Source organism: Trichomycterus rosablanca, chromosome 1 (genome assembly GCF_030014385.1).
Source record: "Trichomycterus rosablanca isolate fTriRos1 chromosome 1, fTriRos1.hap1, whole genome shotgun sequence".
NCBI classification, from domain to species: Eukaryota; Metazoa; Chordata; class Actinopteri; order Siluriformes; family Trichomycteridae; genus Trichomycterus; species Trichomycterus rosablanca.
In genome coordinates, this window is record NC_085988.1 from 49,402,440 (window position 1) to 49,418,378 (window position 15,939).

General features: G+C 37.7%; 1 protein-coding gene across 2 annotated transcripts in view; it reads right to left on the reverse strand.

The window, feature by feature from the left end:
* Window positions 1-15,939, reverse strand: part of slc38a4 (solute carrier family 38 member 4) — a 61,169-nt gene that overhangs the window by 17,601 nt on the left and 27,629 nt on the right. For both annotated transcript variants that reach the window (XM_062993968.1, XM_062993959.1), the window contains exons 7-13: window positions 14,833-14,914; window positions 12,748-12,830; window positions 11,686-11,744; window positions 10,493-10,759; window positions 9,393-9,472; window positions 9,195-9,295; window positions 7,488-7,612 (exon numbers count right to left, since the gene is read on the reverse strand). In XM_062993968.1, the coding sequence (XP_062850038.1) occupies window positions 7,488-7,612; window positions 9,195-9,295; window positions 9,393-9,472; window positions 10,493-10,759; window positions 11,686-11,744; window positions 12,748-12,830; window positions 14,833-14,914 (797 nt within the window). The remainder of the gene's footprint in view (window positions 1-7,487; window positions 7,613-9,194; window positions 9,296-9,392; window positions 9,473-10,492; window positions 10,760-11,685; window positions 11,745-12,747; window positions 12,831-14,832; window positions 14,915-15,939) is intronic.

The following is a 15,939-nucleotide window of genomic DNA, read 5'->3' on the forward strand; positions in this document are numbered from 1 at the left end:
GTGAGGGGTGTACTCACTTTTGTGATACACTGTATATATATACAGGTCCTTCTCAAAAAATTAGCATATTGTGATAAAGTTCATTATTTTCCATAATGTAATGATAAAAATTAAACTTTCATATATTTTAGATTCATTGCACACCAACTGAAATATTTCAGGTCTTTTATTGTTTTAATACTGATGATTTTGGCATACAGCTCATGAAAACCCAAAATTCCTATCTCAAAAAATTTAGCATATTTCATCCGACCAATAAAAGAAAAGTGTTTTTAATACAAAAAAAGTCAACCTTCAAATAATTATGTTCAGTTATGCACTCAATACTTGGTCGGGAATCCTTTTGCAGAAATGACTGCTTCAATGCGGCGTGGCATGGAGGCAATCAGCCTGTGGCACTGCTGAGGTGTTATGGAGGCCCAGGATGCTTCGATAGCGGCCTTAAGCTCATCCAGAGTGTTGGGTCTTGTGTCTCTCAACTTTCTCTTCACAATATCCCACAGATTCTCTATGGGGTTCAGGTCAGGAGAGTTGGCAGGCCAATTGAGCACAGTAATACCATGGTCAGTAAACCATTCACCAGTGGTTTTGGCACTGTGAGCAGGTGCCAGGTCATGCTGAAAAATTTTATCTTCATCTCCATAAAGCTTTTCAGCAGATGGAAGCATGAAGTGCTCCAAAATCTCCTGATAGCTAGCTGCATTGACCCTGCCCTTGATAGAACACAGTGGACCAACACCAGCAGCTGACATGGCACCCCAGACCATCACTGACTGTGGGTACTTGACACTGGACTTCAGGCATTTTGGCATTTCCTTCTCCCCAGTCTTCCTCCAGACTCTGGCACCTTGATTTCCGAAAACAGTACTTTGGACCACTGAGCAACAGTCCAGTGCTGCTTCTCTGTAGCCCAGGTCAGGCGCTTCTGCCGCTGTTTCTGGTTCAAAAGTGGCTTGACCTGGGGAATGCGGCACCTGTAGCCCATTTCCTGCACACGCCTGTGCACGGTGGCTCTGGATGTTTCTACTCCAGACTCAGTCCACTGCTTCCGCAGGTCCCCCAAGGTCTGGAATCGGCCCTTCTCCACAATCTTCCTCAGGGTCCGGTCACCTCTTCTCGTTGTGCAGCGTTTTCTGCCACACTTTTTCCTTCCCACAGACTTCCCACTGAGGTGCCTTGATACAGCACTCTGGGAACAGCCTATTCGTTCAGAAATTTCTTTCTGTGTCTTACCCTCTTGCTTGAGGGTGTCAATGATGGCCTTCTGGACAGCAGTCAGGTCGGCAGTCTTACCCATGATTGCAGTTTTGAGTAATGAACCAGGCTGGGAATTTTTAAAAGCCTCAGGAATCTTTTGCAGGTGTTTAGAGTTAATTCGTTGATTCAGATGATTAGGTTAATAGCTCGTTTAGAGAACCTTTTCATGATATGCTAATTTTTTGAGATAGGAATTTTGGGTTTTCATGAGCTGTATGCCAAAATCATCAGTATTAAAACAATAAAAGACCTGAAATATTTCAGTTGGTGTGCAATGAATCTAAAATATATGAAAGTTTAATTTTTATCATTACATTATGGAAAATAATGAACTTTATCACAATATGCTAATTTTTTTAGAAGGACCTGTATACATACACACACACACACACACACACACACACAGTGAGCAAACATTTGGACAGCGGACGTTTTTTCCGGTGTTTTCTTTATATTTTGTAAAAGTCAATATTAAAATGGCCCCAAAAAATATGCAGAAAAAGCATAGTGTTGAGAAAATGAAAAAATCTATTACATTTGTTGTGTTGTATAATTACTCCTGCCAGTAGCTGTCACTGTATCAGACAGGGGACAGTTAGTGAGAGAGAAGAAGGAAATCGCTGAGTAAAGTATTCTTTCTTTCGTGCATTACATCTACCAAACACAACACTATTGAAATAAAGAAGGAAATAATAAAGAAATATGAGAGTTGTTGTTTCTGGTAGATACATTTTATTAAAAAAGAAGGAAATTTATTATGGTACTGTACTGAAACGTGATGTGTATTTTTTATGTACAGTACAGTACTACTGTGTGTTGTTTAGTATTGCTTATTACAGTATTATCTATTCTATAATTTAAGATTTAAGGGGAAATATACTTGTATTTATAACAAAAATGAGCATTTAAGACATTAGAAAGGTTAGGTAAGGGGTGGTTTGGGAGGTCTGGCCCGGATTAATTTTATTTACATTATTTCTTATGGGAAATATAGGTTTAACTAACGAACATTTTGACTTAAGAACAGCCCTTCGGAACCAATTAAATTCGTAAGTCAAGGGTCTCCTGTATATTTATTCAGTTATTTAGTTTTATTACTATAAACAGTAAAAATGTACTGTTTTTAAATATTAAAATGACTTATTACATCTGACAAACTAACATAAAGCAAAATTGTTTTATTTAATTAACAATTTATTATTGTTTTTCACAGTATTTTATCTACATGTTCTTGGGAAACGTGGGAAAGCCCACATTAGAGGACTGATGCAATGTTACTTGCTTGCAGCACTACTAGCGGCAGTTAGGTGCCACTGCACTGTCTAAGTCTTTTCAAGGTCGTGTCTGTCTGCGCAGCACCTGCTCAGTACAGTGGAATATTCCACTCACATGTACCCTGTTCAGTGGCCCCCCTCTTTTCTGTCGTAAATCTGCTTTGTGCATGTGCACCATCCTGATGAATACAGGAGTGGGTTCTTACACTCCTTTGTATTTTATCTTGCAATCATATTTGACTTGATGCAGATCATTATAAGAGGCAAAACTGATGATAATATAGTACTTTAGTACAAATGAAAATGATTGGTTTTCTTAGTCTTTTCATTATAAGCACCCAAGCAGGTTCATTTGCTGTACTGAATAGCTACAGAGTTATTTCAACCTCTAGTATGCAAAAATGTTGTCATATGCATTGGGATGTATAAACATCCTCATATCTAGTGCTGTGCTAGATGAAAGCCTTAAATGAGCCAACCAATGAACTGCTCTACAATTTTCTGCAGTGTTTGTGTTGAATTCATGGACTCATAAATCAAAGTAATTATCAAGCAAACATTTGTTTACTTTATTTTAAGGCTTGTAACATATTTAACACAATTATGTATATGCAAATGGCAATGCAAGGTACTTCCTGTTATACATCAGCCATAACGTTAAAACCACCTCTTTGTTTCTACACTCACTGTCCATTTTATCAGCTCCACTGACCATACAGAAGCACTTTGAAATTCTACAATTACTGACTGTAGTCCATCGGTTTCTCTACATACCTTTTTAGCCTCATTTCACCCTGTTCTTCAATGGTCAGGACCACTACAGAGCAGGTATTATTTAGGTGGTGGATGATTCTCAGCACTGCAGTGAAACTGACATGGTGGTGTGTGTTAGTGTGTGTTGTGCTGGTATGAGTGGATCAGACACAGGAGAGCTGCTGGAGTTTTTAAATACCGTGTCCACTCACTGTCCACTCTATTAGACACTCCTACCTAGTTGGTCCACCTTGCAGATGTAAAGTCAGAGACGATCGCTCATCTATTGCTGCTGTTTGAATTGGTCATCTTCTATTCTCAGTCCAGCAGTGACAGTGGGGTGTTTAAAAACTCCATCAGCGCTGCTGTGTCTGATCCACTCATACCAGCACAACACACACTAACACACCACCACCATGTCAGTGTCACTGCAGTGCTGAGAATGACCAACCACTCAAATAATACCGACTCTGTAGTGGTCCTGGGAGAGTCCTGACCATTGAAGAACAGCATGAAAGGGGGGTAAAAAAGCATGCAGAGAAACAGATGGACTACAGTCAGTAATTGTAGAACTACAAAGTACTTCTATATGGTAAGTGAAGCTGATAAAATGGACAGTGAGTGTAGAAACAAGGTGGTGGTTTTAAAGTTATGGCTGATTGGTGTACTTAGCATCCATCTCATGTGACAGTTAGGCTGATGTACTCACAAACTTTTTTCCCTTTTATCTGACAGTTACCTTGTCAGAGTCAGTGTAGAGCTGACAGAATGTGTTGTTTGTACTGCTGAACTAGCTCTAACTTTGCCTCTTGTCCATTTTTGGCTGGCACTGTTTGCATTAACGTGTTTGCATTGAGTATGTTCTTAGTCTTGAGCATTTTTACTGTAAAGAAATGTGTTCTGTATCAAATCCAATGCTATCAATCTTTAGACATTCTCCAACTGTTTAACATTCAACACAAGACATCAGGCTGAATTGAGGAGTAAATTTAGCAGTATTTTTGGACTCTTAGAGAGATTTTAGTCCATCCTTACTATGTTAAGCCTACTTGAAATGGCTGTTCATGTCTGGGACCTTTTTCAATTTTACTAAATACCCCTAGCTTTACTCATAAGCGTTACAGAGTCGTAGAAGCTTCTAACGGCACAATGGCACCATCCCATGGACACTCATGCTCACTGATCATCTTAGATTAATATCCTCTGTTTTATAAACCGATATTGCAAAAGCTGCTATACTCCAATGAATTAAGTAAATTACAGTAAACATTTGCTAATGCTCTTGAATCTTTAACTGACAAAAGTAGAAAAAATAGATTTCCAATGTTTCTCTGATAAACTTCAGTTTAACCCTTTGATGCACAAGCTAAGCAAACCCCTTCTAATGCACAACAGGGGTCAAAAATGACCCATATTCATCCATTCAAGAATATTTTCATATGCACATTTGTCAGTTATTCATGTATTTGCTGTCTTAGCTAATAAAAGCTATCTATACTAGAATATGTAAACAACTAACAAGCAAATAGTATTGGACATATTCAAGATTCAAGAGCCTAATCTTTCAAAAGATCAGTAAATATGTTTTTGACTACAAACACTTACAAATGTCAGTAGTTTCTGTAAAATTCCATAGTAAATACATAAGGGTCATTTTTGACCCATGTTGAGCATTAGAAGGGTAGTGATACAAAAATGATTTTTATTAAAAAAGTAAAAAATATAAAACTGAAATAAGGATTTGTGATGATCAAAAACAAGTTAATTGAAGCTTGAATGACAAAATAAATTTTTTGCAAAGATGTAGAAAATAAAAACTCAGTTGGGTCACTTTTGACCCAGGTTGTGCATCAAAGGGTTAATTATTTGCAAGACTGCAAATAATTTAGTTTCCATACCATGACAAAAATAAAAATGGAAATCATTTCTTTCAACTTTTATTACATTTTGCAAAATGGCCTGAAATGGGGTTTGTATGCAAACCAATTAAAAAGCACTCACAAGGCTCAAAAGCTTAAACACAGCTTTAAAGATTTACAACGTGCTGTGCTTCACAAATTCAGACATGATATGCTCTCAGAAACAAGACTTTTGATTTGCATCTTGAAAAAGCTTTGAACTGGCTGCTAAAGAAATACTTTTGTTTGAAATTCTCTTTTTCTTTTATCTAAAAATCCTTCCTGATTTATTAATACTCATCACCGTACAAATAACTATAAGCAACTCACTTAAACTTCCCTAGTGACTAAGATTTAGGTTTTTACGAGATTCTCATAAGAATGAAGGGAACATGTGTATATAAATGTACATGTATAAGTGTGAAAGAACCTGACAGGGCTTCAACTATGCCACACTTCTGCTAGTGCTTTAATATAGCTGCTGCCATGTAGGGGTCCATAGCTACAGTAACAGATCTCACCCCTGTTGCCCTCTCTCACCCATAGACGCAAAACCCCATGTCGAACGCACATTAGGTCTTAAAGAGCTACACGTTAAAACAGTTTTATACTGCTGTTCACTGACATTATGAGGGAAAATGATGAACAACGATGTATAAACCCTAGAGCACAGCAAAGCTCACTAAAAATAGATTTTTGACTGCCAGCAATAAAAAACAAAGCTGTATTTTCTACAGTTGCATTGCCAGTTACTCACAAATCATTGCTGAACATGCATTTAAATAGTTTGTTTTTAAATTACCTTTCATCCCCATTCTGTTTTATTACATTTTATTTATAACAAATATCTTTATACATACACACACTGACCAGCCAATATATTAGGACTACCTCTAAAAATCTGTATTTCAGGGTGAGAAAGATATTAAAAGTTGGGTTGATGGTAGTTACCCAAATAACTCATATCGAATGAAGAATAAATAGAATAGTATTATATGTCATATATACATATAGAGGTGTACAGTACAACAAAATTCTTTTTTTGCATATCCCAGCTTGTTTGGAAGATGGGGTCAGAGCACAGGGTCAGTCATTGTAAGGCACCCCTGGAGCCAAAAGGGTTAAGGGCCTTGCTCAAGGGCCCAACAGTGGCTGCATGGCAGAGCTAGGATTCGAACATTCAACCCTTCAGTTGCTAGCCCAAAGCCCTACCTACTTAGGCTTATGACTTACTAGGCATATGACTGGGCATGAAGACCTGAGTAACTGTGATTAGAACCAAACCATTATGACTGGGTTGGAATATCTCTGAAACAGCAAGGAGTGCTTAAAGGCAGCCGTGGTGAGTAACCACCAACAGCGGTCTGAGGAGGGACAAGCCACAAACCACTAACAGGTTGTTAGGAGGCCAAGACTCAATACAAAAAGAAGGCTAAGGCATCTCTTATGGACCATCAGAAGAGCTAATGCAGATCAAATTGCAGCTCATTTTATTAATGGTGATATGTTATTGAGTCACACACGCAGTGCATCAAACCCTTCAGTTTATAGGGCTGTGCAGTAACAGGCCAGTCAAAGTGCTCATGCATTTTGTAACTCTTGTTTACCTCATATAGTACAAAAGGTGAAGGACCTGCTGGTAATGGCGTAATTTAAGTTACCACAGGACTATTTCTGTTGTTTGTGGATTGCAAGTCTTTGTGAAGCAGACATGTTTTGACATAACATATTGACAGGTGGTCTTAATGTTTTGGTTTGTATGTATATAATTTACATGTACATCTATATTTCAAGATATAATGGTTTCATGAATGTGTTATTATTGGATGAAATGCTAAGAGTGCAGATAATTTCATTTTAGGGTACCTGTAGGAAACCTGCATTTAAGAATGTTGGACCAGAGTAAATATCACCAGTATGCCACAGACTATGTTTGAGTCATACTTGGCTACATAGACTGGTTAGACAAAGTCCAACCGCATAGTTACAGTATCTGAATGTTTCAATCATGGTTTTAATCAAGTGTTGCTATTGGAAATTACATATTACTGGAGAATGTATACAAGCCAGTCAACTTTTAAATACAAAGGCAACAACAATTATATGTTGACCCTTAAATTGATGCAAATTTAACAGTTTTAAAATAACATCAACAAATTGTTCTGCTGAGATTATTTATAGCTATTGTAAATTGCTGGAGCAGAAAATTTGAATATGTAGCTGAAGGCCAAACACCCCAAGGTGTTAGTGTGTTCATGTCTGTGTGTGTGTGTTTGTGTGAGTTTGTTTGTCACATGGTACTTACAGGAAAGAGGACAATGGGAACGGTGAGCGTTACAGCAGTCAGCACAGCCAAACGCACCAAGAGCAGCATAGTGTCAAACTTATACACTTTAGTGAAGGTGTGTAGCAGCTCTGCTTCAACGTTATCTGTGTGTGAAGGAAAGAAAACTTTTAATACACTAGTTTTTAGCTCTATTGCTAATTTGTTACAGTTGTATCATCATTTGTATGGATAGAAATTAACCTTTGAAATGGTATTTTTTAATCACTGGCCCATGGTAAAGTCACTTTGCTTTCTGACATTTAGAAAAATACAGCATATCTATGTATTGCTGTAAATTAAACTGAATCATTATGCATTAATACTGTTAATATTGATTATATTCACAGCATTTAGCAGACACTTTTATCCAAAGCCACTTAAATTTGTGACAGTACACAGTTTAAGCAATTGAGGATTAAAGGCCTTGCTCAAGAAACCAGCAGCGGCAACCTGGAAGGGAGTGGGCTTGCACCAGTAACCTTCCAGTTACTAGTGTAGTACCTTAACTTGTTGAACTATCACCGCCATATACTGATAATCATTCACCAAGCATAACAAATTATAAACTAAATAGATATCAATCTACTATAAAGGAGCTCAGGTGGCGCAGTGTTCTAGTACACTGATCTGTAGTATTTCCAGAAATTGGAAGTATTGATCTCTTATCAGTAATACTAATTGCCTTTCCGATTGCCTATTTTGCATATTTGTCATAATATACACAGAAAGAAGTAAAAACACTTCATTTTAATGTATTCATTTAGAAATCAACATTGTCACACATTCACATTATCCCTGTACAAAAAGTACTTACCCTCTTGGTTACTCAGTGTATATATATATAAACCACATACAACTGGTTAGCCAATTTTGCTATTACAACACAGCCAGGCTTTATTTCATTAACCTCTGCAGCATGTGAATCTGGCTTAGTTTAAAATTAACCATTTAAGTCAAAGCAGTCACTTAAAGTTTTCTAAGAACACTAAGCCACAATGTAAATAATTTTCACAAGGGCTAAGCAATACATTGTTCTATTGTATTAATCTGGACAGGGTAACACGGCCATGGTGAAAGTAATAATATTCAAAGAGGGAAAACTAAAACCCCTTTTCAAAGTCATATTAAGGAAGTTTTCACAAAAATAATGATAAAGAACTGCAGATTTATTCAGCATAATCTAAGGTCAGTCCTAATTACTTATGAATGCAAAAAAGACCAGATAACAATGGTAATAATGGTAGACTGACAAAATGCAAATACAGCATTAGATGTCCCAACAGACAAATTTGATGGTGGAAATGTAATGGTGTGTTGCCAGTTTTGAGGTAACATTGAAGGTAATGATCAAATATTTATAGGGTTGAATGTGAGAATGTCAGTGAGCTGAAGCTAAGGTAATCAGGCAAGACAATGTTGTGAGACAATGAGCCAAAACACTAAAGTGGGTGTACGGAAACAGAATTTAAGTTTGGAGTGGTCTAGTTCTGCAAATAAAGCAAACTAATGAAGTAATTAATGAAGCAAAGTGTTTATTTGCAGTCATTGCTGGTACAGGTAGCGTTGCATGGTCGATATGGATGTTGGATGACTTTGCTCTTTGAATAAACACAAGGTTTAAATTTGTGATACATTTGCAATAACAAAGGTAGTCAGAAAGAGGGGTCGAGTAGCTGAAGAACATACCATAGAACGTGAGGTAGCCGAACAGAGCTGACAGCATGTACATGACAAGCATAGCCAGAATGGACAGGTTAGATACACGCTGCATTTTCCTTCGAGAGCGACTGTGAAATTGTTGGAAAAACACAAAAGCATGTTAAGGTCATAGAACCACTTTATTGTAGGTAAAAATGCTGCAATCAAGTGTGAGAATGTACTCACTCTTTGAGTTCACTGTAGATGGGAAGGACTTCTGGGTGACACACAAAGGCAAAAGCCAGAATAGGAATAGTGTACGCGGTCTGCAAAATGAAGTCATGGGGTCATTTACAAGTGAATAAAATAAACCACTGTAAACCTTACTTCCTTTTTATATTACAGTTGGTACTGTGAGTCTAGTCATCTACTGTAATTTTACTTCAGCTACAAACATTTCTCATAATGTTACCGTAGTGAACAGTTTATTTTTACAAACTGTATTGTTCTCCTTATCAGGAGACATGCCTCAACAGTAAACTGATGTTATCTCGTAATTTTTAGCTATGCTGGCTTACATACGCAGGTAGATTTCGTAGCTGTGCCCCAAACCACATCCTGGTTGCTACATTATGTGTAACTACATCATTACTAGTGCATATTATACATGCTAAATAGTGCCTCATTAAGCATGATTTTGCATAAGCTGTTGAAAAAAGGCACTGGTTGGCTAAACCTCTTAGAGAAAGTAAATGTTAGCCCTTACCCTTTTAAGGGTGGTAGCCATTTTGTATTTAGCTAGTAAATGGGAACTGGCAACTACTCACTGTGAACTTATTTGGCTTAATGGTAGGGGCCTGAGTTACCTGAGCCTGGGTTCAAATCCTGGGCTAGGCTGATAGGTTGTTAAATATTGAAGGCACATCATGCAAATGTGAATGGCACAGTGCATGTGGTGGGAGGCTATGCTAAACATTATTTGTCAGTAGGTAATGTAATGGAATAGCAATCAGAAGGCTGCTGGTTCAAGCCCTACCACCGCCAAGTTTCACTACTGATGAAAGTTTGAACATCTAAAACAAATGTCAAATTACATGCCTTTTGGCATCATTTAAAACAAGTGTCTATTTTTAACTAACTAAGTATAGATAATAATTGGCAACAATTTCTTGGGTGCCACACAGCATCATGGTCACCGTGTTCTATTTAAACTGCAGTAATTACTAAAGGTAAATGAAAAACCTGATTTAGCTTACACAGCCCTAATTGTACTGCTTACATATTAATAACTAAGAGGTAAACAAGCCATGAGGGTTCAGCAGACAAACACAAACACATTTCCTCACCTGGGAGTTGAACACAAAGTATTTAGGTGTGCACATGTCCACATAATTCTCTGCGTGTGGGGTGTAGTGGACACCAGAAACATGGGACACTGCAGGAGAGTGCGGGTCCAGGTGATCATTGCCCACAATGGCTTGAGAGAAATCCATTAGAGCTGAGCTGTTATGTAGCATGTAAGGACTCAATTCTGAACCATTCAGACTCATATTAGCTGCGTGGTGGAAGAAGAACGGTAAAGGGCATGGAAGCTGGGTCTTCTTGTAAATCAACTATGGATAAAGATTAAAAGAGGAAAATATTATTATGGTACAAGAAAGATTCACGTAAGTCAAAAGCAATAAGGAAACATTAATAAATGAAGCAAAATGTACAATAAGTGTTACAATTCAAAATGATTTTTAATGGTGGAAAATGTTACATTATGTAAATAATTAAACTCATTTATTTTTTTAATTCAAAGCCTTATTAAGAAAAAGATGGTTTGCAAGACTAATCTCCTAGGATCTAACACGCTATAATGAACAACTCACTATCCCACATCCGCCCCGGTCTGCAGTGGTCAGTATCTATCAAAAGTGGTCCAATGAAGGAACAGTGGTAAACCGGCGACAGGGTGATTATGCACGTGGGGAGCAAAGGCTGGCCAGTGTGGTCCGAACCAACAGACGAGCTACTGTAGCTCAAATTGCTGTTTCTGATAGAAAGGTGTCAGAATACACAGTGCATCGCAGTTTGTTGGGTATGGGGGAGCAAAAGGGGGACCAACACAATATTAGGAAAGTGGTCATAATGTTTTGCCTAACTGGTAGCCTTACACTGTATTCAATTATTAGAGCTTCGCTACCCACACCCAGCATGGGAAATTACAGAATAAAATGAACACATGTCTTGAACCAGTTTGAGATGAGGGATACACTTGGACCAGTTTGTTTAACCTGCTTTACATGAGATTACATAAAACACAAAAATTGTAGTGTGACCGTTTTACTTTGCAACAAAGGCAAAATTATGGTAAAACCTGATTAAAAATGATTAATTATGAGAGAAATTCTTGAAAATAATTTTAATGCTTTTCGGGTTGGCTATTGCAAATCATGCCCTTTAGCTAGCATATTAAACTAGTAAAAAGAATGACTATTATTATTAATCATTTCTTAATTAGTGAACAAAAAATAAGAAGCTACAGCACACTTACCACCCCTACAAAGAAGACCATACACGAGAGAGAGAATCCACTGGTGTAACCCAGGTAGCCTGAAAAAAAAAAAAATAATAATAATAATAAATATATATATATATATATATATATTAGGGCTGTCGAAGTTAACGCGATAATAACGCATTAACGCGATTTCAATTTAACGCGATTAAAAATAATAGTGCCGTTAACGCAAATTCTAGTTAATGTTGAGACTTGACTGGTAGAACTACAACGCTCGGTTACATTATGTTAACATTATGTTAAAACAAACGTTTTAATGTCGGACTTGCCACCGTTTTTCATTTGCGGTTTGTTATCATAATGTAACCGAGCGTTGTAGTGATGCACTTATAAAGAAATAAATACACGCTATATTCACAAGTTGTCAGGAGCAGAACACTTTTATTAACTTATTCTGTTAAGGTACCAAATACCGGAAAGCTGAGTCAAGCACGTTAGTCCATGAACTATGGAAGCCCCAAAGGGTCAAAACACACTCACTTCGTGTAGAAACGGCCATCAAACCAGTGTCACAATACAACCACAGAAAAGTCTGTTACAATAACTACGCCTTATCCCACCTAAAGCACCGCTGATCTACAATGTTTGCTGATGGAGAAATTCTAAACTACAATCTGACATTTACTGCCTAGTATGTGAGTGAATAAAACTCCCTTACAGTTTTCTCTTGTCCCAGCAGTTTTTAACATCAGTACATTTAGCATAAAATGTGTTCACCATTTTAATTGTAACATTTCACATAAAAATCCTTGTTTTCTATAACATTTACACAGATTTTTTTTTATGCGATTAATCGCGATTAACTATATGAAATTCTGAGATTAATCGCGATTAAAAATTTTAATCGTTTGACAGCCCTAATATATATATATATATATATATATTGTATATAATGCATGAAACAAATATATATATATATATATATATATATATATATATATATATATATATATATATATATATATATATATAATGCATGAAACAAACACATGCCTTTTACAATGTACATACACAGTAGAACAACACAATGCTTACCAAGGTTTTTGAGAAGGGCCAGGGGTAGTATAATACCAGCAGACACAAACACCACCAGGTAATTACCATTGAGGTACCATTCACTACAAAGGAACAGGGAAGAGAAACATTACAAGTTCATACTTTTAAAGGACTACACTTTCAACCATTACAGCATGTAATGTCTGCATGATTTTGGAAGTGGTATGGAGAAAACTAGAGGACCCAAACATACAGGGGTTGGACAAAATAACTGAAACACCTGTCATTTTAGTGTGGGAGGTTTCATGGCTAAATTGGACCAGTCTGGTGGCCAATCTTCATTAATTGCACATTGCACCAGTAAGAGCAGAGTGTGAAGGTTCAATTAGCAGGGTAAGAGCACAGTTTTGCTCAAAATATTGCAATGCACACAACATTATGGGTGACATACCAGAGTTCAAAAGAGGACAAATTGTTGGTGCACGTCTTGCTGGCGCATCTGTGACCAAGACAGCAAGTCTTTGTGATGTATCAAGAGCCACGGTATCCAGGGTAATGTCAGCATACCACCAAGAAGGACAAACCACATCCAACAGGATTAACTGTGGACGCAAGAGGAAGCTGTCTGAAAGGGATGTTCGGGTGCTAACCCGGATTGTATCCAAAAAAACATAAAACCACGGCTGCCCAAATCACGGCAGAATTAAATGTGCACCTCAACTCTCCTGTTTCCACCAGAACTGTCCGTCGGGAGCTCCACAGGGTCAATATACACGGCCGGGCTGCTATAGCCAAACCTTTGGTCACTCGTGCCAATGCCAAACGTCGGTTTCAATGGTGCAAGGAGCGCAAATCTTGGGCTGTGGACAATGTGAAACATGTATTGTTCTCTGATGAGTCCACCTTTACTGTTTTCCCCACATCCGGGAGAGTTACGGTGTGGAGAAGCCCCAAAGAAGCGTACCACCCAGACTGTTGCATGCCCAGAGTGAAGCATGGGGGTGGATCAGTGATGGTTTGGGCTGCCATATCATGGCATTCCCTTGGCCCAATACTTGTGCTAGATGGGCGCGTCACTGCCAAGGACTACCGAACCATTCTGGAGGACCATGTGCATCCATTGGCGGTGCCGTGTATCAGGATGACAATGCACCAATACACACAGCAAGACTGGTGAAAGATTGGTTTGATGAACATGAAAGTGAAGTTGAACATCTCCCATGGCCTGCACAGTCACCAGATCTAAATATTATTGAGCCACTTTGGGGTGTTTTGGAGAAGCGAGTCAGGAAACGTTTTCCTCCACCAGCATCACGTAGTGACCTGGCCACTATCCTGCAAGAAGAATGGCTTAAAATCCCTCTGACCACTGTGCAGGACTTGTATATGTCATTTCCAAGACGAATTGACGCTGTATTGGCCGCAAAAGGAGGCCCTACACCATACTAATAAATTATTGTGGTCTAAAACCAGGTGTTTCAGTTATTTTGTCCAACCCCTGTAGAAAAACATGCCAAACTCAATAAGGTTTCAATCCAGGTCCACAGGGCCTTGTTACTGTGGGGCTTCAACGTGTACCAAGAACCTTGATATGCTCTTAGTATCCTTCCAGCGCTCAGGCTTATGACTCAGTCCGACAGCAGGAACTGACAGCAAAGAGGTAATTGCCCATCTAGCATTCCCTTCCTCAAATACCAGCAATGACAATACTTGTCATAAAAATTTTCAAAAACAGGAAATAAAATCTGCCAAACACTACACCTAAAAGAAATCTGGTCTAACATCACTAAACTTTGGACAGTGTCAAGATTACCATTAGGCCAGTCATTTAGTCTACTTCATATTTTAATACATGCTCCCATACGCAACCCTCCTTATTTAAGTACATAAGGTTCTCTGTTCGACTAGAAACAGCTAACAAAGTCCATTGCTGTTTTAATAATTTCATGAGTAGCATTTTTAATACAAGATTGCCATGTCTAAATGTCATTAAAACGTTTGTACACTGTGTCCTTCAGCAATGTTTCCCGGTATTACGAACTGATAAAGATCACTCTAACCTCACCTTTCCCATCACAACAAACAAACACACCCACTTAAATTAAATATGTTAGCATAACTTACCCAGATATCTCCTCCAGTCCCAGAAAGGCTCGAATGACCTCGGGTAGCTCGTATTTCACTATGAACAGGTAGCTCGACATGGCTGAGAAAAAGAAAAAACTTCAATCACATGCTAACAGTTTACACGGCAAACTACTTCTGTTAATATTTACTTTTTTTTTATTTGTACTGTTATATAGATATTCAATATTTAATATAGCTTAACATATTGAGTAAGTAGTCATCTTTAAATGCAAAACAGAAACCCGAACAATCACAACTCAGCTCATGCTAGGCTTGATCCTAAACAACATATGGTGCACTAAATTAAATGTTAAATTGGCATCATAATGTTGTTTTTAATAATAGATTTTTGTCAAACTATTTATAATGGGGGGAATATACTGACACTAGCTCGGTCATAATTATGGAATTATACATGATGGAAGCTGATCTTAAATTGACACTGGTCCTATTCAATGTAATTTTTTAAGTGAAAATAATTTCCTCAACAGGGAACATATTGCTCATTTTAATGCACAATTACTGTTTATTTGCTAGATTTAACCATAAGAAAAAAATACATTGTTTATTGATAATTGATTTTTTTTTCTATTGAATGCTGATTTTCCAACTGGTGAATTTCTTATATAAATGTGTTTTTAAATTCTCTTTAGCAGGAGTGCCAGTAATTGTGAGGGGGGCAGTAAAATGTACCATGTGTAATGGGTATGGCACTTTTTAAAATGCTGAATTGTAATCAAATGTGCAGATTTAAAGTTGTTTCCTGTAGATTATCCAATATAAAAATTAACAAAACTAAAATGAAATTTAATCAGGGTTGTGGGACACTGGTAGCCTAGTGGGTAGAGCTTTGAGTTATCAATCGAAAAGTTGGGAGTTTGAATCCCAGCTCTGCCATGCAGGCACTGTTGGGCCCTTGAGCAAGGTCCTTAACCCTCTCCGCTCCAGGGGCGCTGTACAATGGCTGACCCTGCGCTCTGACCTCAGCTTCCAAATGAGCTGGGATATGCAATGAAAGAATTTCATTCTACTTTACACCTGTATATGTATATATGACAAATAAATCAGATTCAAATTACTCCATGTCCATACATTTAACAGATA